Below are 27,622 nucleotides of genomic sequence, written 5' to 3' on the forward strand. Positions count from 1 at the left end.
GTCTTTCACAGTTGTGCAGCCCCAGGCGGGCGTTCTCTGAGCAGGGTCCGCTCCGCCTGATCAGGAGCGCCTCTTTCTTTGCAGGTTTGCCATGTGCTGTGTGGGTAGACTAGCTGGTGTGCCCCAGCGGCTAGACTTTGTAGTTAAGCTGTGGAAACAAGAGAGTATATATGAATGCATTTGGGGGGGTGGTAGCCAAAAAAAAAAATTGCTTGAGTAGTACGAAAACTTATTCTTGCTTCCTACCTAATGTAACTGAAGTTTCAGAAATGGGAATTTTTTAAATTCTAGGTTTTCATGTTACAGATGATTTTAACTTCAGAATCTTAAACCAAAATTTCCTATGAGCATTAGTTTTTAGAATACTGCTTCAGACACTATCTTGTTTCCATGGCTTGAGTAGCTTTTGTACCGTACGTTACCACTTGCAGAAATATCCTGTTGTTACTGTAAAATTTCTGATCTACACTATTTCATAAGAGCAATTTTTTCTTGGAGCTAAGATTTAGATGAACAAGCACCACTATAACCTATATGAAAAGGTGTATGTGAATCTATTTGTTTATATCATTGCATTAATTGTGGAGTACGTATTCATGCTTGTAAATCCAGTTCTCTAATGATGTTCCATATTTTCACACGTTTCATATACAGTTACCTAGTGTGAAAACATTCTGCTAGATAATTATCAGAATGTCAACAAATTTACTTACAGTTTTTCTGTTTGGTATCTGTGTTTTGATTATTATTTATTTTTTGCTCTGCTTGTTTTGATTAACATTTATTTTCCCTAAAATATTAGATATGAACAATACATTTATTATAGAAAATTTGGAAAAATGAAAAATAAACAACAAACATTAGTCATTTTGTCATCTAGAAATAAGTATGATTTTTAAAATTAAGATCATAAAATTCAAATAAATTTATTTCTATTTTAAAATTTTTAATTTATACCATCTTTGTTTCTAAACATTAATATAAGCAAGATGGGTCAAATGAACATGATACATGTTATGTTATCCCCAGGAACCATCATTTGTACTGTTTAATATCTTGTTTTAGCATATTATATGTTATATTGAATATGCTCCTCAATATAAATTTTGGTGACCCTTTTCATCTGTAGATGTTGTGTAGTAGATTATTTTCCGACTATCTGTGAACTCAGATAGCTCTCAAAGCTTGTTCAACTGAGTAGTAGCTCTTGGTGTTGGGCTGGTGCCATGCTGCTGAATAAAGGAATGCACTATGTTTAGCATGATTTGATTTGCTGTTTGATAAAGGAGCAATGTCTGCTTGAGTAACAGTGTATTTTTTAACTTAGAATTCTGTCTTGATTTACAGTTCACAGTAACCCAATGGACATGCCTGGAAGGGAGCTGAATGAGGACAGAGACAGCGGCATAGCTCGCTCTGGTAACTAGATTCAAGTTTTCATGTGTTTTTAAAATGATCTGTGATAGCTGTATCAATTTTACTAACTCTGTCTTTATCATCTCACTATTTGTACATAATTTTTTCATATTGTTATTAACCTTACAAGAGATTTGCGGAAAGAGTAAAGAAAAATCTCCTAAAGATAGTATTTTTCATGTTTATGACTAAGTGTGCCTGGTGGAGCATGGCCAGGTTGAATACATGCTGGCTTAGCCTTACTACTAGAGGAAAGTTTTGCTCAACAGAGTGTTTAGCAGCCCTAGGAGAAAAGACACATTTGTTTATGTCTGTTTGCCACTGACTAAAATTTAAATTGTCAGATTATTTTTGTCCAAGAAGAGCTTAGGTATTTTGAACCAATGTCATGCATATTTCTTGCAAATATAGACTCTTCTAAAAGTTGTATATTAATAAGCATGCTGAAGATTAAGAAGGGGGAATGTGTAGAGCCCAAATTCTGCCCACAAGGAATGTGGAAAACCAAGAGTCTGCTGGGAAAAGAGGCAGGAAACGTATTGGGAGGTGTGGTCTGCGATGAGACCTGAGCAAAGAGTTTCAGGAAATTGGGGTCACAACAAGTTTACTAGAAGGATGAAATTTGGGTTACATCTTCAGAAGTAAATAGGAGCTGTCTGCAGAAAGGCACAGGAAAAGGGCATCTTTAGGGTAAACATATTTGTTGGGGCCCAGAGATCAGTGTGAGTGGGAGGAGGAGTTGTCTTGGGTGGGAATTTGAAGCTTAGTTCTCTGTGGTTATGCCCACATGTTGTTGTGTCATATGACTGTTGTCCAAATTGCTTATGATTTAGGTTTTTTTAAGCAATATACTTTTATTTCAGATATATTATTATTATTATTATCATAAATTACCTAGCAGATTATTTTTTAAACATTTTATGAAGAGATACATTCTGTTTAACTAATTAACTGAATAGTGTTACAATTACATTGTTTTGGGAATAACAGAACACAGAAAATATTTTGTAATTACTTAAAGAATCAGCAGATACTCAATTTTAGAGTGCTTACGTCTTCAACCATTTTGTTTTTTGGGAAATAACCTTATGCTTATTTTTTATATATTACTTTTTTTTATAATAGATTAGCTTATAAGAGGTTATTTCCTGAAGAACAAAAAATTTAATTTCTTTGGTAATACGGGTATTAAATAGTATTATCTGAACATAAACCTATTTTTAAATTTTCTCAGTTTATGCTATTTGCAAAATAATGCTAGTTATGAGGTGAAATAGGTCAAAATTACATTTAATGGAATAATTTGTAATTCTGTTTCAATCTTTTGAGTAACGATATAAATAATTTCTTATAAAAATAGAAAATTAAGCAGACTATAGTTTGAATCAAAATTTTCATTTCTAAATGCAAAGATTGCCCATGTCCTTTCTCATAAATTCAAAGTAAATATTGCTAAAATGTATAAAAGGTAAGTCAGATATTCAGTAAATAAGCCCTATTATTTGAAATAAACCCTGTGATTTGAAAGGTAAAAATGACATAATCGGAGCAACAGGCATCACAACTTAATTCACAGTTATCAGACACAGAAAAACTGATCTTTTTAGATCATCATGATCAATACACAGATTAGGAGACTTTAATTAATTCATGACCATATTCCTGCTCTTTGACACTGTTCTCCAGTTCTTTCAAAAAACATGTAGTCTGTGAAGAAACAAGCACCAAGCATCACAGCTCACAGCTTTTCTTTTTTTTTTAATTTAGTTTAATTTTTATTGGACATTCAGATATACGGAGAGGAGGAGAGACAGAAAGGGAAAATCTTCCATCCACTGGTTCACTCCCCAAGTGGCCACATTGGCTGGAGCTGAGCAGATCCAAAGCCAGGAAGCAAGAGTTTTCTTCTGGGTCTCCAACTTGGGTGCAGGGTCCCAAGGCTTGGGACTGTCTCCTACAGTTTTTCCCAGGCCACAAATGGAGCTGGATGGGAAGCAGTGCTGCTGGGACATGAACCGGTGCCCATATGGGATCGCAGTGCATGCAAGGCGAGGACTTTAGCCACTAGGCTACCATGCTGGGCCCCACAGCTTTCATTTTCACAACAAGGTCTAAAGGGAACTGGATCCCAAAGTTAGCAGTATCCGTAAATGCCTCTTTCTAAAGCCCAGTCCACTACTTAGAAATCTTCCCAACCACACTTAGTTTATCAAGAGATTTAATCTCAGTATCTGTATATAGAAGGTACACACAATACACGGGCCACAAATTTTTAGCACATTCTGTTTCTTATTTTGATTTTTAAACTTGGGCAGATGGGGTGCCAAGTCTGAGTTATATAACTTTACCCTAGTTATCCAGTGCCCCAGGCTGACTGTCCAGACCCACCAGCTAGCTACGCAGTTGCTGGTTCAGGCAACTTTCCTGGACATACTCAGGCTGGTGGACCTGCAGGGGGACCATGGATGCCAGCATCACTAGCTCTGTGGAACTGTCCACCTGGATTGGAATATTTAGCTCAGATTGACCAGCTACTGGTTCATCAGAAAGTTGGACTACTAGAAGCCATCGTACATTTTGAAACTTAAATATGATATTAGGAATAACCTTGGACAGAGGGTTTTCGTGGCAACGGAAGACACTGATTGTTGTGCTTGAAATTATTGTGGAGCATCCAGACCTGTTACATTGAGAACTGGTAACTCTGGAGAGACCACTAAAATGTAGCAGTTGCTGTTTCCCCTGCTGCCATCAGAAGATAGAAATTCAAGCTCTTCCTGGTGTAACATTAGGTTATGTAACTCAAAGATGAGTGAGTTTTAGGAGAAATGAAAGTCAGATTATAGTGTATATTGTAATACCTGGGAGTGCATCATCGTAATATTAAAAGCTTCCCCCAGTGTTTCCAGGGGCCTAACCAGAGTCTCTGTTTTAACTTAAAGGCGTGGCCTCTTTTAGGGACAACAAAATGAAGAACTCAATCGTTGTTTCTTATGGATAGCTAGGATGGAGAAACACTACCCATGCAGACAGAGTTTACATTTTTTTCAAGTTATCTCACCCTTCCATTATTTTTTTTTAAGATTTATTTATTTAGGTTGGAATGTCAGTGTTAGAGAAGGATTGATAAAGACACCGTCCATCTAGTTGTCATTAAAGATTTGGAAGGTGACATTAATTCTGTGTCCTTTGTTTTCTCCACTTTTAAGTGGAAGGGCTTGGATAAACTGATCTGTAAGGGTGCTTCAAGTAATTATGTTCTTCAAGTAATTATGTTCTGAAATATATCAAAATGTGTTTTTCTTAATACAGCATAGTCTTACATTTCTCACTGAAGTTACTTATGGATAGTTGTGCATGCCGAATTCTAGATTAATAATTTATCATACTAATTGATAAAATGTGGACTTTTCAGGAAGGTGTTTAGAACATATGCGATGGTAATCTGAAATTTGTCATCTGCCTTATACCTTTTATAAATGATAGTGCTTCCCTGTTTTGATTATGGACTTTTAATACATGGTTGTAATCATGGAGTTGTTAGTTAAAATATTGTCAAATCAAAAGAAGCCTGAATAGCACATATTATCCTCTCTAGCTCCTATGGAGGATCCCTAAACCCCATAAAAAATAGAGTGTTACAGTGTTCAGTACCCCAGGCATGCAACATCTTCTGGGGTGTGGAGAGGATTTTTGAAAGGGAATAATCTCTACACTTGGAATTTTAACAGTTCCTGTTAGATTATACTGGAATTTATGTCTCACCTCTAAAAGCTCCAGAGCGGAATCTGTAGTGTTCTCTCATTTTGGGAACTTAGAGGAGAGAAACTTGACTCCGTGTACAACAATCGAGGAGTGCTTCTACATGACTTCTCAAAGGCCCCTCAAGGACTTATTTTTAAATATAGCTCTTTTTATTAGAAATTAACTGCTTTATTAAATAGTTTTTTAAAAAGATTTATTTATTTTTTATTGGAATGGTGGATATACGGAGAGGTGGAAAGACAGAGAGGAAGGTCCCCCGTCCGATGGTTCACTCCCTAAGTGGCCGCAATGGCTGGAGCTGAGCCAACCCGAATCCAGGAGCCAGGAGCCTCTTCCAGGTCTCCCACATGGGTGCAGGGTCCCAAAGCTTTGGGCTGTCCTCGACTGCTTTCCCAGGCCACAAGCAGGAAGCTGGATGGGAATTGGGGCTACTGGGATTAGAATCGGGGCCCATATGAGATCCAGGTGCATTCAAGGCGAGGACTTTAACCACTATGCTATTGTTCCGGCCCTGCTTCATTAAGTTTTAGTAGCATCAGATTCTCTGGAATTTAAGGGTTACAAGGGTTGATTTAAGTTAGGGGATAGTTTTGTGTACAAAAAATTAATATCTTGTAAAGTAGCATTTTTTTTTTCTGGGTAAAGGGAAATGCCAAAAGTAGATTTTCTCAGTTTCTTGCCAATACACTGTTTTTTGTTTTTTTTTTTAAAAAGATTTATTTTTATTACAAAGTCAGATATACAGAGAGGAGGAGAGACAGAGAGGAAGCTCTTCCGTCCGATGATTCACTCCCCAAGTGAGCTGCAACGGGCCGGTGTGCGCCAATCCGAAGCCGGAAACCAGGAACCTCTTCCGGGTCTCCCACGCGGGTGCAGGGTCCCAATGCTTTGGGCCTTCCTCAACTGCCTTCCCAGGCCACAAGCAGGGAGCTGGATGGGAAGTGGAGCTGCCGGGATTAGAACCGGCACCCATATGGGATCCCGGGGCCTTCAAGGCGAGGACTTTAGCCGCTAGGCCACGCCGCCGGGCCCCTTGCCAATACACTGTTAACATATGGTTTTTCTCTGAGACCATGCTACGAAAATGATGTCTTTTTAACCATTAAAAAAATTACTTCTTTGTTTAAACATACAGAGGGCAGAGGGAACAGGAAACAGAGAGAGTGTACCCATACCTGCTGCTTCACTCTACAGCTGCCTTCATTGGCCAGGGCTGGACAGGAAGACAGTCCAGATCTCCCACACAGGAGGCAGGAACTCAGGATCCAGAGCCGTGACTGCTGCCTCCCAGGTCCTCCATTCGCAGGAAGTTGGAGTCTGGAGCCAGGATCTGTGTGTTCAACCAGAGTGCACCTATGTGAGAAAACAGGCATCTGCACTGCTGGGCTAACTGCCTGACCCGAATGTAGTTTTTAAATGGAAATGGTTGAAGTTTATGAAGCAAGATGAAAAATTTCCGTCACACTACTCTCAAATTTGTTGAAATTTAGCATTGTGCATCATCGCTATCAATTTACACATTATGCTTTTTTTTTTTTTTTTTTTGACTTAACAGCCTCTCTAAGCAGCTTGCTTATCACTCCGTTTCCGTCCCCAAACTCCTCGCTTACTCGAAGTTGTGCTAGCAGCTACCAGAGACGTTGGCGCCGCAGCCAAACAACAAGTTTGGAAAATGGAGTATTTCCAAGATGGTAAGTTGGAATATAAACAGGATTGAAGTTCCTTAAATCTAATTTTGTATGATTTTTTTTTAGGGCCTGAACTTGTGTTCTTAGTATTTTAAGACTGGAACTGAAAACTTAAAAACATTACATTTTCTTAATGTTAGATGACAAAATTTATCATTGTATTTATTTTTAGATGTGCAGTTCATTGGCATTAAAAACCTCCCATTATTGTTCATTATTCCAACTTTTTCTTCTTCCTAAATGACAGTTCTGTACTCATTCCTTCCCCTGTCCTTCCTACTACTGTTCTTTCTATGAATTTGACTACTGTAGGTACTTTATATAAGTACATTCATAGAGTACTTGTACTTCTATGTCATTTTCTTATAACATCCTCAAGGCTCATCCATCTTGGCTACTTGTGTCAGAAATCCATTACTTTCTGTAGAGGACCAGCATTCCCCTGAATGCACATGCCACATTTTATTTGTCCATCTGTTGTTGGGCATGTAGCTTGCCTTCCACCTTTTGTTTGTTGTCAGTATGGCTGCTGTGAAATGAGTGTGTGCCCAGTTCTTTGATGGGATGGGCTTGGGGGGGTGGACACAGTTTAGATGCTCAGAAATTGAGCTGCTGGATCTTAAATAATTCCTTTTATTTATTTTTTTGCATAATTTCTCTGTTACTTTACACTTTGTACCATCTTATATCACCACAAATAGTGTGTTAGGGTTCCAGTTTTTTCCACAGTCTCAGTACACGTATTTCTGTTTTCTTTTTCTTCTTTTTTTTTCCCTTCTTTTTTAGTAAAGGTTTCTGTATTTTTATTGGAAAGGCAGATTTACAAAGAGAAGGAAAGACAGAAAGATCTTCCATTTGCTGGTTCACTCCCCAAAGGATTGCTATAGCTGGAGCTGAGCCAGTCCAAAACTAGGAGCCAGGAGCTTCCACGGGGCCTCCCATATGAGTGCAGGGTCCCAAGATTTCTTCTGGGCCATCTTCTGCTTTCCAGGCCATAAGCAGGGAATTGGATAGGAAGTGAGGCAGCTGGAACATGAATTGGTGTCCTTATGGGTTGCTGGCGCAAGTAGGTAGAGGATTAGCCTATTGAGCCATGTTGCTGGCCACATTGTCTGATTGTATTCTTAGAGTTGGAAGAAAGACAAAAAGATCCTAGAACAATGAAGAGATTATATCAGATTCATTTTTCCAATTTGAGAATTCAGACATCACAGAATTGCTTACAAGTTGGGACTATCTGCTTTAGAAACTTCGAATTTGAGAAAATTGTTCCCAGTCTTATTTAACATCAGCGAACTTTTCTATGAAAAATTTGAAAATTGAAGAATAGCTAGAGTTTTCAAAAAGTTACTTAATTTATATGAAATATTAGATTTAGTTCATAAAAAAGCAAACTTGTCTACGTTTTATTAGCAAGAAGATTGAATTGAAGTTAATTTCATTTTTCAAGGTCTATAGAAGAAAGTTTTAATCTGTCAGATGAAAGCGGTGGCCCTACCCCAGGAATTGTGAGGAAAAAGAAGATTGCAATTGGGGTAATCTTTTCATTGTCCAAAGACGAGGATGAAAATACCAAATTTAATGAATTCTTTTTTTCACATTTTCCTCTCTTTGAAAGCCACATGAACAAATTAAAGAGTGCAATAGAACAGGTAAGCATAGTTACTAATGTAATTATTTTATCTTCTTTTTTCCTTTGAAATTTATTCTGATTAAGCATTATGTTTATTGAATTTAACAGGAAATTTAATAGGCACTGTGTGAATGATCTTCCAAGAGCTATGGGAGGTATAAATGTATTCACCTCTGTTAAAAGAGCTTACTGTCTACTAGATGATTTCAGGCCATGGGTTGAATGAGAACCTGTAAAGAGGCAAGCCCTGTTTCAGCAACATAAGAGAAGCAACACTCCTAACCTCATGGGATAGCAAATGAAGAATCGTGTATCTATTACTTTAGATACTATTAAGTGCTGTAGAGGAAAATAAAACAGAATGCTGTAAAAGGGAACTTAATGAGTTGTGAAAAATAAAATTTACGAAGGAGTTTATTTTTGAAGTTACCTCGTGTTTCCTGCCAGTAGTAACTGTGATTCTAGCAAGACGTGTCATTCTTCAACTCAAAGCTTCATTGGGCTCCTATTGGAGAAGGAGAAGCATGTAGGTTGACTCTTAAAATTTTTCACATGAATAACCAGAAAGAATTGACATGCTTCTGCTCAAAGACAAAAGACTGCAGATAGAAGCATTTGATGGAAGAGTGGTAGAGCATTTCAGCAGTTAGGATTTGGGATGAGAAGAAATCAGCAGAGGAGGTGGAAAAGGATTTGAGGAAAATTCAGAATTGAGAGGATGGGGAGTAAAATCAAGTGAAGAGAACATGTCAAGGAGATGGTGGTAGTGTCCGATGCTGCTGGTAAAGTGTATATGACACACGTCAATAAAATTAACAATTAAAATCAGAAAATTTGTACGTTACAAAACTGAACTTATGAGTAACTAAAGAAAGACTTAAAATTCAGGAGTACACGAGAAAGTGATTTCTCACTATTTTGCTGTATCTTGAATGTGTATGAATTTTTAAATATAAAATATTAAGAAAACTGATATTTTTGCTCCCAGAAGGAATGTTCTAACATTTTGCCAAATTTTTAAAATTGTTTCTTTTTAAAATTAATTAATTTATTAATGGCAGAGACAGAGATTTCACATCTGCTGGTTCACTCCCCCCACCCTCCCACTTAACCTAATCGGAGTCAGTCCAAGTTGAAGGCAGGAACTGGCAACACCGTCTCTATTCCCTCATGGGTTCTAATGATCCAAGTAATTGAACTACCTCTCTTAGTGTGCATTTGCAAGAAACTGAAATAAAAAACAGAACCATGACTCATACCCAGGTTCTCCCCGATAGCATCCTAACCACTTCTCCAATTGCCTGCCCTGTTTGGCCCAAAACCTTACTAGATCCTATTCTTTGTACTATACTACATATGACACATATTTGTAAAATTGTGGATCCTTTAAAAAAAGTTCATTTGGATATACACATTTCTCATGTTATTATAAATCTTAGATTTTAGTGGATTTTGTTAGTTTAAGTAACCCTTTTACTAGAAGGTCTTTTTTTTTTAAAATAAATGTTCTTACACCATAGTTAACATCTTGGTGAGTTTTCCTGATTTAAATACACACACACACACACACACACACACACACGCACTCTCACTCTAAGTTGAATTAACCAGTGGGTATAAACCAAATTCCTAATCATTGTGGTAGTGTGTGCAAGGGAAAGACGGCAGTGCAAGTTGTAACTGCACACTTTGTAAACTAAATTGTGCAGTGTTAATAGCTGTCAGGATATTTGTTCAAAGTTATTATCCCATCATTATTGAATAAGACTGAAAGACAAAACTGAAAGAATATTTTCTATAAATGAAATTTTAGAAGCCCTATAGCAGTTTAATCAGTGATAGAATTTAGAGAACACTAGGTTGTCCAATGACATAATTGTCTAGGACCATGTTTTATTTGTCATTTAATCTGTGGATTTTGTTTCCCTGCATTGTGACGCTTACTTGGAAGTCCATGCTTTCTGAAATCTGTGATATAATTTCTAATAAAATTAAGGAAGAGCACTAATCTGTTCTGTTGAGATAATAGGAAGTTCTTTGTAAATTGTGACTCTCTTAACAGTTTGTAAAAGCCATAAGCTATGTTTTGCTTTCATCATGTGCAGTTTATTTTCAGGCCTCCAGAAGTCCAACCTTCTCTTAAAATGTTTGTTTTTAAAACATTTTAAATAAATTTGTAATTACATGAAGAAAATTGAATTAAATTCTCTTGGAAAAAAATCATAGACTTCACATAATAAAGTTCTTTCTTTTTTTTATCTATATCCCAAACCAGATCCTTTTTGTCTTTCTAGATCAAGAGTGTTAATTGTTGATTGAATGTGTGTTTAAGAAAGCAAATACTGGTAATTATTTGAGATATTTTTCAGTAGAATATTAATATTCCAGCTTTAAAAAATTTTATTTTCATTTTATTTGGAAGACAGAAATGGGAACAGAGACAAGGTAGAGGGAAATTTTCCATCTGCTTCCAAATGTCCACAGCAGCCGGAACAGGGCCAGGATGATGCTAAGTGCTGAGACCTCAGTCTGGGTCTCCCATGTGGTGGCAGAAACCCAAACTCAGAAGCTGATTTGGGTATAGAGGAGCCAAAACTTGAACCAGACATGTCAATATGAGATGCAGGCATCCCAAACAGTGGCTTAACCACTGCCTCCAACATCTACTTAATATTCCAGGTTTTTCTAAAATAATTAACAGGAGCATTGTCTGTGAAATAGAAGGGCAAACCCATAAATTACCATTATTGAGGTATAATTTTGCCTTACTTTCTTTACAGAAAATATAGTTTATTATAATGTAGAAACTGTCAAGTTCAGTTTGTGTGTTGACTTTCTGAAGCTTATCACAATAAGAAATGTAGAGGCTGGTACTGTGACATTGCTGTACAAGCAAGTCCTAGAAACAGTAATTTCTTCACCTCTGATCTAGCTCTGATCATGTGCCTGGTAAAACAGTGGAGAGTAGCTCAAGTACATGGTCTCCTGCCATCCACGTGAGAGACCTGGATGGAGTTCCTGGCTCTGGGCTGCACTGTGGTCATTTGGGGACTGAACCAGCGCGTAGAAGATGTTTCTCTGTCTCTCCCCCATCTCTATCACTCTGCCTTTAAAATAAATAATCTAAAAAATGTTAATGTTTAAATTTTGTTATTAATGACCGAAGAAAACCTTTGTAAGTATGTATGCCTTCTTTATTTTTTTCCGATAATAATGTTACTAAGGTTATATATAAATAGGTGATGTTTTATTTCATTTACTTTCTCATGTTTTGCTTAGAGTTGATTTTAGAATTAACTCTTTAATGATTGTCTTCAAGGCTATGAAAATGAGCCGCAGATCAGCTGATGCCAGTCAGAGGAGTTTGGCATATAATCGAATAGTTGATGCCCTAAATGAATTCAGGTACATATTCACCAGCTCTCTGTAATATTGAGTTGTCTCACAATGGGTTATAAGAAGATTGGGGTTTTTTTTTCTTCCTTAATGTGTTCCAAAAATTTTTAATCTTTAATTTTTTTGTTTTGTGGTTGACAGAGTATTATTCATGAGATCTTTGGCTCCTATATGTTGTTGAGTTTCAGATGTTCTTGGGGTTTCTGCATATTCTAGAGTCATAGTATAATGGTTTTTAGGAGAACTATTTGAAGAGAATCTTGTTCGAGAATCTTGTTCCAGCAAAAATGTTCTATGTCCCCTTTTGGCCTCTGAAGTGTAGGAACTAGTTAACTGTTATTTAGCCAGTGATAGTAATTAAATGTTTTTGTATTCATAGATTCAAAGAGTATATTCTTGATATTTCCACTGTCTCTGTTGCATTAGCCATTCTCCAGATTTGGCACAGTTTTCTGGCCTAAAATATGTAAATTTAATTTAATGATAATCTAACAGATTATTGTAAGAATCACATATAGTAGTTACTGTGTAAGTTACTAATCTGAATGCCTGGCTGTTGTTTACTGTGATGGGTATAACCTAAAGCAGTGCTGGTTATTCTCAGTGACTAGTCATTAACTTCATATCTTCTCAGTTGTGCTAAATGTATGTATACCATTTGTTCTGTTTTAAAGTTTCTGTTTAAATTGATGCTCTTTTGTATTTAGATAAATTTCTTTCAAAGGAAATTTGATTGTCATGGATGAGGAATCATATTCTTTGCCATAGAAAGCTAGCTATAAAAATGAGTTCATGATAATTAACATTAAACATATGTCCTGGTAGAAAGTAGAGTACATTGGAAATTTTAAAGGTAGGTCATAGGTAACAAAAAGTAGTATGTTGAAGAAACTCGTGAAAATTAAGCAATCACCTTATATATTTGTAAGAAATTTTTTTAAAGATTTATTTTTTATCAGAAAGTCAGATACACAGAGAGGAGGACAGAGAAGAAGACCTTCCTACTGCTGGTTCACTCCCCAATGGCCACAACAGGCAGACCTACTCTGATCTGAAGCCAGGAGTCCAGAGCCTCCTGTGGGTCTCCTATGTGGGTGCAGGGTTCCCAGGTCCTGGGCCATCCTCTACTACCTTCCCAGGCCACAAGCAGGGAGCTAGATGGGAAGCAGGGCCACCGGGACCAGAACTGGTGCCCATATGGGATCCCAGTGCATGCAAGATAAGGACTCTAACTGCTAGGCTACTGTGCTGGGCCCATGAAATTTCTTTTAATGAAAATGTCAGGACAGATGTTGAACCCAGCTGTTAGTACACCTCTATCCCACATTGGTGCTTGGATTTGACTCCTAAATCAAGTTGCTGATTCCAGCTATTTGCTTCTGTGGCCTCTGAGAGTCAGTGGTGATAGCTCAAGTAGTTGGGTCCCCTGTCACCAGTACAAGACTTGAATTTTGTCCACTCCATTTTTCCTCTATTTTTTGGAGGGAGAATGAATCAGCAAAGCATTTTATTGTCTTTGTGTGTGTCTCAAATAAATAGAATTATGACATGAAATTAGATTAAATATGTATGGAATGTGCTGAGTAACAAAAATCCTACAAGATCTAATGAAATATAAATAAACTTTATTTTAGCTTTCTTCTCCCATTCTTTATTTTACAGAAAAGTTTCCTGTCTGTTGCCATACACACACACACGTGTGTGCGCACACAAATGTACACACTTATACATTGAATCTTTAGTTGCTTTTTAGTTCTCAGGAATTATTTTCATGCCCCGCCAGCAACTTGTTAAAATGATCTGTAATTATTACTTCTATCCACTGTATATATATATCACATTTATATTGGGCCAGGAATTAGTAATAGTTATGCAGGGAAGAAACTTATTCTTTTTTTTTTCTTGGATGCTAGATGTTAGAGAATTATGCTGAGGTGATTATTCGGATTTATGGAGATAGCAAAAGATTTTCTAGAGCAGTATGGACAAGTAGTCTGAACCATTAGCCCTTAGCGACTATTTTATTGTGTTTAAATAAAATCTAAAATTCATTCCCTCAGTCATATTTGTTACTTTTTTGTTGTTGTTGTTGTTTAAAAAAGAAAATGAGAATTGGGGCTGGCATGATGGCTTGATTGGCTAATCTTCAGTCTTCAGTACCAGCATCCCATGTGGCACCAATTCTTGTCACAGCAGTTCTATTTCCAGTCCAGCTTCCTACTTATGGCCTGGAAAAGCAGCAGAGGCTGCCCAAAGCCTTGGGACTCTACACCCATGTGGGACAGCTAGAGGTTCCTGACTCCCTTCTTTGTACTGGCCTAGCTCTGCCCATTGCAGCCATTTGGGAAGTGAACTAGCAGACTAATGATCTCTCTGTCTCTCTCTAACTCTGACTTTCAAATAAGTGAATAAATCTACCTTATAGGAAAAGTAAATAATGTTTTTTAAAAAATGAGAAGCAGCAAGCTCCAGAGATAGGAATACATACACACGCACATACACACACCTCTAATCCACTGGTTCACTGTGCCAAATGCCTGCAGTGGTTGAGGATGGGCTGGGCCACAGCCCAGAGCCAGGAGGCCAGACTAGGTCTCCATTATAAGTGACAGGAACCTAATTAGTTAAACTGTTGCCACTGCCTTCCAGAGTATGTTGCAGTAGGAAGCTGGAGCCAGGAGCCAGAGCTAAGTTTCAGATCCAGGTACTCTAAAAAAAGAACACATTACCAAATATCTAGAGTGTTAGGCGAAAATCATGACAATTTGGTTCGGCAGCATTGTTCAGAAAAATAGACAGTACATCACTGTAGTATATTTTTGCAAGAATAACTAGCATCTTAAGCTTTCAACTTTGTTGGAGATGCTTAGTGTAGTGAGTATATAGAATTCTATTGAATAGGTATTACTATAAAAAGAATAGAATTAACATCTCAAATGTATGCTTTGGAACCTTTAGAATAGTACAGTTCACATGACCAGAGATGTTGTGTAAGTTCGTCCATGAGACACCCAGGAAAACACGCTGATGATTGTACAATAATTTTTCCTTGCATTGATTCAGGAAAAACTCCAGGTTGAGAGGGTTATCAGATATACCATCATTTAGAACTTGAGTCTACATGCAAGCAACAAAATGATGGAAATAAACTTGTTTTGAGTGGGTAGATGAATTAGCTGTTACTCATATTTCTTTATTATTGATCAAGTGTGCTGCATTTAAGTATAGCATAAATCTTAAAGTGTAGAGCTAAAAGGCAGTTTAGAAATTATCTAGTCTTACCGTTTCATCTTATAGGCAGGAGAGGTTCATGTTGCATAGAGCAAGTAATTTACTACAGGGTGTTAGGTGTAGAGGTGATTGGGAGAGACAGAAGGGTTTTTATTAATCAGGGAGATAGTCTGGCAGACTGTTCCCTATTGGGAAACAGCCGGGACCACTTCCACAGGCGAGGGTGACCATGTGCGGGAAGTGGGTGCCCAGGGTTTACAACACTGGGCTTTTATACATCTTAGGTATGGGAGATAGGAGAAGGTGACAGCTCTTCAGTTTGAGCATGAATGTGAGGTATAGTGTCAGGTACTCATCATGGCAGGTGCTGACCTTCTGCGCAGAGCAATCTATACATTCCTGGGTAGGAGTGTCTGCTTGACTTCTGCAGGGTGGTTCTCTTTTTTTTTTTTTTTAAAGATTTATTCATTTTATTACAGCCAGATATATACAGAGAGGAGAGACAGAGAGGAAGATCTTCCGTCCGATGATTCACTCCCCAAGTGAGCCGCAACGGGCCGATGCGCGCCGAACCGAAGCCGGGAACCTGGAACCTCTTCCGGGTCTCCCACGAGGGTGCAGTGTCCCAAATCCTTGGGCCGTCCTCAACTGCTTTCCCAGGCCACAAGCAGGGAGCTGGATGGGAAGTGGAGCTGCCGGGATTAGAACCGGCGCCCATATGGGATCCTGGGGCTTTCAAGGCGAGGACTTTAGCCGCTAGGCCATGCCGCCGGGCCCAGGGTGGTTCTCACTTCTGCTCTGCACAGCCTAACAATGGATACATAGTCATTTTGAGGCCAAATAGCAACAACATATTTTGAGTTCATGTACACAATGTTATGCTAATATTCTGATGAAAGAAGGAAAGATTGGGTTGCTTGTCTTTTTTCAAAAGCTTTGATGATCTAAATAAAAGGACTAAGCTGGCAATGTAAATGTACGAAGATTTAATTCTAGACACTGTAAATTTCATAATGTGTCTTTTCCCTGTAGAACAACGATTTGTAATCTTTATACAATGCCACGCATTGGAGAACCTGTCTGGCTCACGATGATGTCTGGAACTCCAGAAAAGAACCAGCTTTGCCACCGTTTCATGAAGGAGTTCACTTTTCTAATGGAAAACGCTTCTAAAAATCAGTATGGCTTGTTTAATTTATGTGCTTATTTTGTTTATTATTTAATTAAAATTAAGTATCTAAATTGTGGTCAACTCTCAGTGATATCATATGCACGAGCTCCACAAAACAGTATGACTTAATAAAAGAAATAATGCCCTTATTTATGTTTTAAGTTAACAATCTTGACATCTTACAGCATTCTGAGGCTTCCAATTCTTTTTTTTTTTCAAGTTTTGTCTATTAATGATAGTTTTATTGTATGGAAAGTAAAAAGTTCTAGGATTCCAACGATAGTTTTTTTTTTTTTTTTAGGTTTTTATTTTTGTATTGGAAAGTCAGATATACAGAGAGGAGGAGAGACAGAGGGAGGAAGATCTTTTGTCTATTGATTCACTCCCCAAATGGCCACAACAGCTGGAGCTGAGCAAGTTTTAAGCCAGGAGCCTCTTCTGGGTCTCCCAGGTGGGTGCAGGGTCCCAAGGCTTTGGGCTGTCCTCAACTTCTTTCCCTGGCCACAAGCAGGGAGCTGGATGGGAAGCAGGGCTGCTGGGATTAGAATCAGTGCCCATATGGGATCCCAGCACATTCAAGGTGAGGACTTGAGCCACTAGGCTACTGCGTGAGGCCCCAGTGATGGCCTTTATTAATGTACTGTTTTACCATATTGTTTTCTTTATTATCAAGTCTTTGGAATCCAGGCAAGTATTTCAGATGTTTTTATTCTCTGTCATAGTAGATAAAATTTGCTTAGTACTTTACTTCATTTTCCTGTTCAGTAATTTGGATATAAAGACTTGCGTTAAGTCTTTATATTGATTGATGCGTTAAGAAACTGTAGCTTTGAGCCCAACACGGTGGTCTAGCTGCTAAAATCCTTGCCTTGAATATGCTTGTGGCCTGGGAATACAGTCAAGAATAGCCCAAAGCCTTGGGACCCTGCACCTGCATGGGAGACCTGGAGGAAATTCCTGGCTCCTAGCTTCGGATCAACGCAGCACTGGCTGTTACAGTCACTTGTGGAGTGAGTCATCGAACAGAAGATCTTCCTCTCTGTCTCTCCTCCTCTCTGTATATCTGACATCGCAATAAAAATAAATCTTAAAAAAAATTAAAAACTGTAGATTCGACACTGAAAATAATCTCTAGTTTTTCAAGTAAAATTTCATTTTTGTTTTTTTTTTAGTTATGATAAAAAGAGAAAATGTATTCCACATGAGAAGATATATTCTTTTTGTTTACTCTGTCACTGAATTTTATCAACAGTTTCTTGAAGGCAGATTGAAATCTGATAAAATGCATTTTGTTTTCAGATTCTTGCCAGCTCTTATTACTGCAGTTCTGACCAATCATCTTGCCTGGGTTCCAACAGTCATGCCAAATGGACAGCCACCTATAAAAATATTTTTAGAAAAACATTCCTCTCAGAGTGTGGACATGTTGGCAAAAACTCATCCATATAATCCACTTTGGGCTCAATTGGGTATGTAGTCTGATCATCTTCACTTTATGTATTATATATTAGTGTTTGTAGAACTGTCAGAATTATGGTAAACATAATAAAACACACTCTGTTATCTCCTCCATTCTTTAGCATCTCATCTTTACTTGTCTTTTTATGAGTCTGCTAAATTGTCCTATCCTCATCACAGGCATGACATCATTGCTTATAGTTAGCTCTTCTGGTGGTGTAAGAAGAGCAAGCTGATAACTAATTTACTGGTATTTTAGAGCCTTCAATTTGTTATACGTTCTTATAGATTGCATTAGGTCCTCTGCCTAGAAAATAAGAATCAACATTCATCTGTGATAACTAGAATAAATCTGATTAAGAATAGTGATTCATTGAGGGTTTCTGTTGTTGGATGAGTTCTTCTGGATAAAAATGGATAACAAAGGAGAGAGTGGGTGGTCAGGTTTACAGGCATTAGGGTAGCAGTATAGTGTAATGTGTAAGTGTATAAACAAACATTTGTCCTAAAGGTTATGATGTTGGTTAAGATGCGTGCGCCTGTCTCTTATCAGAGTATCTGGCTTTAGTACTCACCTCTGGGGTGTTGCAGCTTCTTGCTAAAGCAAATCTTGGGAGTAGAAGTAATGGCCCAAGATACTGCCACCCCTGTGGGAATCCTGGGTTAAATTCCTGGTTCCCTGCTTTAGCCAGACCCTGAGTCCAGGCTTTGTAGATGTTTGGGGAATGGACCAGTGAAAGTAAGTTGATTAAATGAGATTTTTAAGGTATTGGCTATGGAGTCAGGTATACCCCGTTTTAGTCAAGGTTACATTACTTATAAACTTGAAACATTTCAGGGAAGAACCACAAGAGAAAGGAAATGTTAAGGAGGAGTTCAGTGAGGAGAGAGTAGTTTGTGCAGCTGAAGGAGCTCGAGTGAGAAGTTTTGCATTAGTTGAGGGTAGGCTGGGGAGAGCACACTGCATGAGTAACGTGACCCCAGGTGTTAAATGTGCAAAGTATATTCAGTGATCTAGTTTTGGTAGTACAGTTTACGTGAAGTTTTGGGTGAGTGTGAAGAATATAGCTGTAAGAAGATAAGCCTAATAAGGTAATGACTAATTATGCAATTGTCACATACCATGCAAAAATCGTTTTAGTTGATTTGGTAACTAGTAGCAATTTGAGGAATAGTTTAGAACAGTAGCATGATTTTTTTTCTTCTTAGAGGAGGAAATTTATAGTTCTATGGGCCACATCATATATATGTTTGAGACCTATTTATTTTCTTTAAAAAGTATGAATTATTTATAGAGTTAAATGTGTATACTAACAACTTGCAAAAACCTGAATTAAATTCAAATGAGTGGTTTTGAATTCTTCATTCTTTGACATTCAAGTTATGGTTTAATTAGGAGAAATTTGTGGTGTGTTTGTTGCAACTGTGCCCTATTTCCCCACTACTCCCTTCCTCTGATTGTCTGCTAGAAGGAATTGTGCTTTGTTTTGTTTTGTTTTGTTTTCTGCACTGGATAGTAAAGAATTCTCATGCACGTAGTTCTTCAGGCAGTGACTTCCCAACTAGATAAATTTGCTCTACATGGGACTTGGTATGAAGAATATTCTTGGTACATGTGGCTTTCAGAACTCACTCTGGCTTTCAGAACCACAATGGCTGTTAAAGAAGGAAGCTAAAAAACCTTCGTGTTTATTTTCCTGACTAGTTAAGACCATCTCCTCCTGCTCTCTAGTTAAGAAATAGAAGACCTGGGGCCTGGCGGCGTGGCCTAGTAGCTAAAGTCCTCACCTTGAAAACCCCGGGATCCCATATGGGCGCCGGTTCTAATCCCGGCAGCTCCACTTCTCATCCAGCTCCCTGCTTGTGACCTGGGAAAGCAGTCGAGGACGGCCCAATGCATTGGGACCCTGCACCCGCGTGGGAGACCTGGAAGAGGTTCCAGGTTCCCGGCTTCGGATCGGCGCGCACCGGCCCGTTGCAACTCACTTGGGGAGTGAATCATCGGACGGAAGAGCTTCCTCTCTGTCTCTCCTCCTCTGTGTATATCTGGCTGTAATAAAATGAATAAATCTTTAAAAAAAAAAAGAAATCGAAGACCTGAACTACCTCTTATACAATAAGAATATGTATCTTATAATTAAAAATATAGCTTGTTTAGCTGTGTGAGTAGAGAGGATGTGTTCATTCACAACATTTTTCGTTGCAGGAGACTTGTATGGCGCTATTGGCTCTCCTGTGCGGTTAGCGAGGACTGTGGTAGTCGGCAAACGGCAAGACATGGTCCAGAGGCTGCTTTATTTCCTCACTTATTTTATAAGATGTTCTGAACTTCAAGAAACCCATCTTTTAGAAAATGGAGAAGATGAAGCTATTGTTATGCCAGGCACAGTGATTACTACTACCTTAGAAAAAGGTGAAATAGAAGAATCAGAATATGTGCTTATCACAATGCATAGAAACAAAAGTAGTTCACTCTTTAAAGAGTCGGAAGAAGTAAGAACTCCTAACTGTAGCTGTAAATATTGCACTCGTCCACATGTCGGGCACAGTGTGGAGAATGTTTCGCAACACGACAGAGAAGATATCCAAAACAGCTCAACAGAGTTGCTCGGAATTTCAGATGAATGCCGAATGATTTGTCCTCCTGACTGCCAAGAAGAAGATGTTGTTGATGTTAAACAATGCAGAAGTAAATTAAGAACTTGCCTTGACACCAAGTTAGAGACAGTTGTTTGCACGGGATCTGCTCCAGTAAGCAAATGTGCATTGTTAGAAGCAGGCCCAGAGCCAACAGAGGAAACATGGCAGAGTGAGGCATTGCTGGATTCAGATCCAGACAAGGCACTGAGGTCTACAGGAATGGTTCTGGAGAAAAAACCTCCAGATAAGATTGTACCTGATCCTTGTTCTTGTGAGGCAACCCAGGCAAAGGTGACTTTTCTGATTGGAGATTCTATGTCACCTGATTCAGATACTGAACTCAGGAGTCAGGCAGTGGTGGATCAAATTACCAGGCACCATACCAAACCATTGAAGGAAGAAAGAGGCACTATTGATCAACATCAGGAAAGGAAACTGACAACGAAGGACCAATCTGGAGAGTCTGAAAGACAGGACCTGGTTTCTGGAAGGCCCCATGAACTCCCCTGTTGGAGTCATTCAGATTCAGAAAACATGAGCTTATTTGATGAATATTTTAATGATGATTCAATTGAAACCAGGACTATTGATGATGTTACAGATCAAAGAAATACAGACAGTAAAGAACACTGCTGTGTGTTGGAATTTTCAAAAATGTTATGTACAAAAGCCAGCAAACAAAATAATGAATTTTGTAAATGTGTAGAATCAGTTCACCAGGATTCATGTAAAACCTGCTTTCCTCAGCAGGACCAAAGAGATACACTCTCCATTCTCGTCCCCCATGGGGATAAAGAGAGTACTGAGAAAAAAAATGCTGTGGGAACTGAATGGGACATTCCAAGAAATGAAAGTTCAGACAGCGCCCTTGGGGATAGTGAAAGTGAAGATGCAGGTCATGAGACGAGCAGACCAGTCAGTAGTTATTACACAGGCGAACAGGAAGATTGGGCAGAGGAGGATGAGATTCCGTTTCCTGGGTAAGTAGGAAGTTTCATTTAAAAAATAAGCCCTATATTTAAAAATACATTACATTGTTCTGTGTAGCTGGTCTCTGAAGGCTGGAAGTAGCTATTATAGAATAGGTCGTTGTCCTACAGAAAGTGTCTATTTTCACAATATGCGTTTTTACTCTTGAAATGCTGAGCCCCACAAGCTTCCTAAGAAAGGATTTGTGAAAGCATCATAGAAGAGTTAAAAAAAATCTGTTCAGGGCCGGGATTCCATATGGGCTCCGGTTCTAATCCTAGCAGCCCCACTTTCCGTCCAGTTCCCTGCTTGTGGCCGGGAAAGCGGAACGCCCCAAAGGGTTAAGGGTATTCAGACCATTGTGAAATGAGATAGACACCATCCAATCCTCTCCCTAGTCTCTAACCCCTCCAGATTTTCTGTGCTGAGTTTGGAAATCATGATGAGGTTATAACTGGAAAGGAAAGGATATGCAATTAGGAGTAGATCTGGCCCAGACTAAGAAGAAAACAGGCAATGTGTATAGGTCAAGTAAGTAAGGAGACCATCTGTGACTGAAAGGTGTTATATACCAGCTTTGGAACTATAAAGTACTTAACTAATTTGTCTTGAATGTTGGTTTTCATAATTTGATTATATTAAGAATGTGTTGAGACAAATGGAACAAGATTTCTACTCACATCATTACAAAACTGTGTTATCAGATTTCTTGGTAAGAAAGGGGTATTTTGTAATCTGACCACTTACACAAGTTTTTATTTAAGCTTGATAGTCTGTGTTTTGTAGAAAATAATGTATTGGAAATATAAACTGGCAGGGTACACAGTTTTTTTTTCTTTTTTCTGGGAAATGTGTTTACTGTTAACTGGATATGCCTTCTTGGGGAATCTTTGTTCTAGCTCAAAATTAGTTGAAGTCAGTGCGGTTCAGCCCAACATTGCCAACTTTGGGAGGTCCTTGCTGGCTGGTTACTGCTCGTCGTACGTGCCTGACTTCGTTCTCCAAGGAATTGGGAGTGATGAGAGGCTCCGTCAATGTCTGTTGTCAGACTTGTCTCATGCTGTGCAGGTAATAGCCATCTCTGTTCTGCAGTTTACTTAGAACACTCTTAATGAGAAGAACCCAGAATTGCCATATGTTCTTGGTCAAACTTCACTGTGTAGCACAGTTACTGTTCTCTGGATTTGTTACTTCATATGTGAAGCATTTGAGCATCTTTGTACCTGTGCTTTAAAAAAGCAAGTAGAGTTCCAGGAATCTGTCCAAATGGGAAATGTGAAATACAGAAAGGTCTTCATGTATTTATAGGTATTCATTGGTGGTATTATTTATATAATTTTAAAATAACAAGTGTTTAAATGGAAATAGAATTCTTGATTTGCTTTTGAAATTATTTATTGCTTATGTGTGGAACTATAGTTAAATTTTGTATAATGTTCTTAAATCATGTGACCATCCTTAGGTATACTAAACATTGGTTCATGTCCTCATGGAACAGTTTTATATCCTTTTTTTCTAATCTAAATGCTTTTTAAAATTCCCTCTCTGTTGTTTAAACAACCACTGTAAAGGCCAGAACCTTTAGTGCAGCATTGCCTGGAAGCGGTGACAGTGGACACTGTAGTCTTATCCCTGATGTTAGGTGAAAACATTCAGTCTTTGGTTACTGATATATCAGATGTAGTGTTCTTACTGATGCCGTTTATGAAATAGAGACGTTTGTTTCTAGTTCCAGTCTTTGGAAGGTTTTTTTCTCCCACTACCCTTTAAATCATGAATGGGATGAATGGCTATGGAGTTTGCCAACTGATTTTATGTGTCTTGTGAGATATCAGTGGTTTTTCTTCTTTTAACTATTACTGTCAAGATTACAACTGATTGATTTTTAGATAATAAACTGTGTTCTTGGGAGAAATTTCAATTTGATCATATAAATAATCCTTTTTCTTTGTTGCCAGATTTGATATGCTAATATTTTGTTGCAGATTTTTAAGTCTGTATTCATGAAATATATTTCAGTGTCTGTGTACCTTTACGCAGCAAAGCCTTCTGTCACACAGATCCCATTATCACCCTTAGCAGCAGTTGAGTCCTGCGCTATCAGTTACACATGTTTGCTTCTTTAATTGGCTCTGTATCAATTTTTTTATTTCCTTTACAAGACTGTGAGTAGCACTGTCCTCTGTTTAGGAAAGAGCTTTATTCAGAGTGGTTCATTATATGCACAAAGGATATCCTTTAGGGATGCTAACTCTGGGTTATGTTTAGTTGTATAACTGTAGTAGCTGTAAATGTTACAAAATTATCCTTTGTGTGTATATTTGTGAAAAAAATTTAAGCAGCATAAAGATTTACAGAATAAAAAGTAGAAGCGGGCCTGGCGGCGTGGCCTAGCAGCTAAAGTCCTCGCCTTGAAAACCCCGGGATCCCATATGGGCGCCGGTTCTAATCCCGGCAGCTCCACTTCCCATCCAGCTCCCTGCTTGTGGCCTGGGAAAGCAGTCGAGGACGGCCCAATGCTTTGGGACCCTGCCTCCGCGTGGGAGACCCGGAAGAGGTTCCTGGTTCCCGACTTCGTATTGGCATACTGGCCCATTGCGGCTCACTTGGGGAGTGAAACATCAGATGGAAGATCTTCCTCTCTGTCTCTCCTCCTCTCTGTATATTCGGCTTTCCAATAATAATAAAATCTTTAAAAAAAAAAAAAGTAGAAGCGTTTACCCTCTTGATAATCCTGATTCTTCATAAATCACCAAGTTATTAAAGAGCTTGATTATTTGTACCCCCTTTTTTGTATGTTTCCAATTTGATACAGGTCTGATTTTCATTTATTTTTTTAAAAATAACTTATAGAGGACCGAAGCTCGGTAGCATAGTGGCTAAGGTCCTCATCTTGAATGTGCCAGGATACCATATGGGCCCTGATTCTAATCCCAGCGGTCCCATTTCTTATCCAGCTCCCTGCCTGTGGCCTGGGAAAGCAGTTGAGGGATGGCCCAAGGCCTTGGGACCCTGCAGCCACATGGGAGACCTGGAAAAAACTCCTGGCCCCTGGCTTTGGATTGGCTCAGCTCCAGCTGTTGTGGCCACTTGGGGAGTGGACCATCAGACGGAGGCTCTTCCCCTGTCTCTCCTCTTTTCTGTATATCCACCTTTCCAATAAGAATAAATAAATCTTTAAAAAAAAAAAAAGCTAACTGATAGGACTGGTATGTTTAGTTGCCCCCTGGAGTGATAGTATCCCATGTGTGGTACTGTTTGGGTCCTGGATACGCCCCTGTGGATCCAGCTCTCTGCTAATGTGCCTAGGAAAACAGCAGAGGATGGCTCGAGTATTTGAGCCTTTGCATCCATATGGGAAATCTGGAAGAACCTCCTGGCTGCTAGCTTCAGTCTGGACCAGCTCCAGACATTGAAACCATTTGGAGAAAGAAGCAGTGGATGGAAGATACCTCTATGTTTCTCATTCTTGCTGTCTTACATGCTTTTTCTCTCTTTCTAACTTTGCCTTTCAAATAAATAAATTTAAAAAACAACAACTGGAGTAAAATAGGTGTGTGTAAGTGTACTTATAGTGACTTGTGTTTTATTTAGGAATGTGTCTTGGAAAGCCATGATAGTACATTTCATGCAAACTCTGGGTCATGTAAATTTATCTCATAAATGACTGAATGATCAAAAGACTTGTGAAAGTTAAGTTACAGATTAATGAATACAAAATTCTGTTAATGAACAAAAAGTGTGTACTTGTGATTTTTTTTAATATGACATCGTAGTATTTGTTCCTAAATTAGTTAGCTATTCCATTCTTCTCTGTGAAGGGTTCTTTGGCTGTAGCTGTTAGGATTTAGTCTCGGTTTTTTGTTTTCTGTTTAGTATTTCTTCAAAGCTTCATTCCATTTACCTTATCTTTGGAAACTTTACTTGTTCATTTTTAGATGTGTTGTTCTTTCTTTTTCCCAGCATCCAGTGTTGGATGAACCAATAGCAGAAGCTGTGTGTATCATAGCTGATATGGATAAATGGACTGTACAGGTCGCCAGTAGCCAGAGACGAGTGTCTGATAATAAATTGGGAAAAGAAGTATTAGTTTCCAGTCTTGTTTCCAACCTGCTTCATTCCACTCTCCAGCTTTATAAGCATAATTTATCTCCAAATTTTGTAAGTATGTGTGAGACTTGAACTACTGTAAGTGCTGTGATAAATGACTGAACTACTTATCATATGCTTGCATTCAATACTGCTGCTAGTTATATTGTCTTGTTTTTCCTGAAAGAATGTGTTATGGACTAAATGTTTATCCACCATACTGCTCCCCAAATTCATACATTTAAGTTCCAGTTTCCAGTATGATAGTGTTTGGAGGTAGGGACTTTGCAGATAGGAACTTATACAACTAAGATGGTATAGGTCTTAATGGTGGGATCCTCAGAAAGGAATTCATGGGTCAGTGAGAAGAGGAAGGGAGAGGGATAGATTCACTCCCCAGTATGTGGTTCACACCTCCCCGCTATACCCCCCGTGAGAGGGCAGCCAACTGCCAGACTGGTAGAGAACGCTCAGCAGAACCCAACTGTGTACTTTACCATCTTTAAATACCTGATTTCCAGGCACTGAGTCTATAGTACTTTGTTATGGCAGCCCAAGTCAATACAGAACAGGAATAGTACGTCTGTATATTTGGATTTTAGAAGCCAGAGTGTTTTTGTATTTTTTATTTGTTTTCTGAAAAGCACAGAGACTAATAGACAAGGACACACACAGAGAAAAGAAGCTCCCATCTGTCAGTTCACTCCTCAGATGGCTGAAGCGCTTGGCGTAGGCAGGAGCCAAGCAAGGAACTAGGAACTCATCACAGTCTCCTGTGTGGGTTTCAGGGCCCAACTCCTGGAGACATCAGTGCTTTCTCTCCCAGCATCTGCTTCAGCAGAAACTGGAGTGGAGAACAGAGTTGGGTATCAGAAGAGAGGGTACTTGAGTATCTTAATGGATATCTTTATGCTGGCCCAGAAACCTGCCCCGGCAATCAGAATTTTTGATTGTGCAGCATGTCCAAGCTTAGTATGGAATGCCACTGTATTGTAGACTCTCGTGGTCATGTCAGGATTTTGAGTGATCCCTCTTTGTAGTATTGCTAATCTGTTACTAAAGAAGGACACATTTGTCACTTTCAGTATTATTTCTCTTGTTAGGAGAATGATAAAATAGCATGATTGGAAACTCTGTCCGAGATGGTAAAATCAGTTTATGACAAAGCAATAGCTAACATCATACTCAGTCATGAAAGACTGCAAGTTTTTCCCTAAAATGAGGAACAGCGCAACAATGCCTGTTTTTACTTCTGTGCAAAATGATATTGAGAAGTTTTGGCCAGAGAGATTAGGCAAAAAAAAAGAAACCAAAGAGTTTAAAATTGGAAAAGAAGTAAAATTATTTTTGATTGCAGAAGAATGATCTCATTATAGAAAATCTGAAGAAACCACAAAAAACCTCAGTTAATATGTAGATAGTAACTTTGCAGATTATAAGATATAAAAATTCCTATATACTAATGAGCAATATAAAGAGGAAATGAAGAAAATAGTTAAAATTGCATCAAAAAGAATAACTTAGGAGTAAGTTTAACCAGGAAGGTTGTAGGTTGAAAACTGCAAAAGCATTGATCAAAGAAATTAAAGGCACAAATAAGCAAAATGGAAATATATTGGATTATAATGCAAACTTACTAAGATATTATTACTGCTAAAGTGATTTCCTGGTTGAATACCGTCCCTGTAAAATTCCCAGTGACTTTTTTGCCATCTTAAAAATCTTAAGGGACAGGCCCAGTGTGGTAGCCTAGTGCCTGGAGTTCTTGCCTTGCATGCGCTGGAATCCCACATGGGTGCCAGTTCTAATCCCAGCAGCTCCACTTCCCTTCCAGCTTCCTGCTTGTGACCTAGGAAGTCAGTCAAGTACAGCCCAAGGGCTTGGGACCTTGCACCCACTTGGAGGCCCAGAGGAGACTCCTGGTTCCTGGCTTTGGATTGACCCAGCTCCAGCCGTTCTGGCCACTTGGGGAGTGAATCAGCTCCTTAGTAATCAAAACATTGTAGTACTAGCATGTAGTCCAGCATATACAAGAATGGAATAGAGAATCCAAAAATAAACCCTTAAATACAGTCTTGTTTGATTTTTAGCATGTGGCCCCAGGTCATTCACAGAGATGGTAGTCTTAACAGATATGTAGAGTGATTGACCTGTGCTAGTTAGGTT

General features: G+C 38.6%; 1 protein-coding gene and 1 long non-coding RNA gene across 4 annotated transcripts in view; one reads left to right on the forward strand and one right to left on the reverse strand.

The window, feature by feature from the left end:
- The window catches only part of FNIP1 (folliculin interacting protein 1), an 89,462-nt gene that overhangs the window by 54,584 nt on the left and 7,256 nt on the right, over window positions 1-27,622 (forward strand). The window contains exons 7-16 of one of the 2 annotated variants that reach the window (XM_004586381.2): window positions 1-84; window positions 1,348-1,419; window positions 6,737-6,872; window positions 8,320-8,521; window positions 11,822-11,907; window positions 16,162-16,308; window positions 17,600-17,769; window positions 19,965-21,378; window positions 22,267-22,435; window positions 25,331-25,528. In XM_004586381.2, coding sequence (XP_004586438.2) covers window positions 1-84; window positions 1,348-1,419; window positions 6,737-6,872; window positions 8,320-8,521; window positions 11,822-11,907; window positions 16,162-16,308; window positions 17,600-17,769; window positions 19,965-21,378; window positions 22,267-22,435; window positions 25,331-25,528 — 2,678 coding nt within the window. The remainder of the gene's footprint in view (window positions 85-1,347; window positions 1,420-6,736; window positions 6,873-8,319; window positions 8,522-11,821; window positions 11,908-16,161; window positions 16,309-17,599; window positions 17,770-19,964; window positions 21,379-22,266; window positions 22,436-25,330; window positions 25,529-27,622) is intronic. The other variant, XM_004586382.2, reaches the window with a different exon arrangement.
- Window positions 14-26,117, reverse strand: LOC131482659 (uncharacterized). 2 transcript variants are annotated; one of them, XR_009247200.1, is made up of 3 exons: window positions 25,967-26,117; window positions 25,272-25,427; window positions 14-148 (listed from the first exon to the last, which is right to left on the reverse strand). It is a non-coding gene; the product is annotated as an uncharacterized LOC131482659 (long non-coding RNA). The 2 variants fall into 2 exon arrangements; XR_009247199.1 differs by lacking the exon at window positions 14-148 and adding an exon at window positions 22,102-22,625.

The sequence above is a fragment of the Ochotona princeps genome, chromosome 19 (genome assembly GCF_030435755.1).
Source record: "Ochotona princeps isolate mOchPri1 chromosome 19, mOchPri1.hap1, whole genome shotgun sequence".
Classification (NCBI taxonomy): Eukaryota; Metazoa; Chordata; class Mammalia; order Lagomorpha; family Ochotonidae; genus Ochotona; species Ochotona princeps.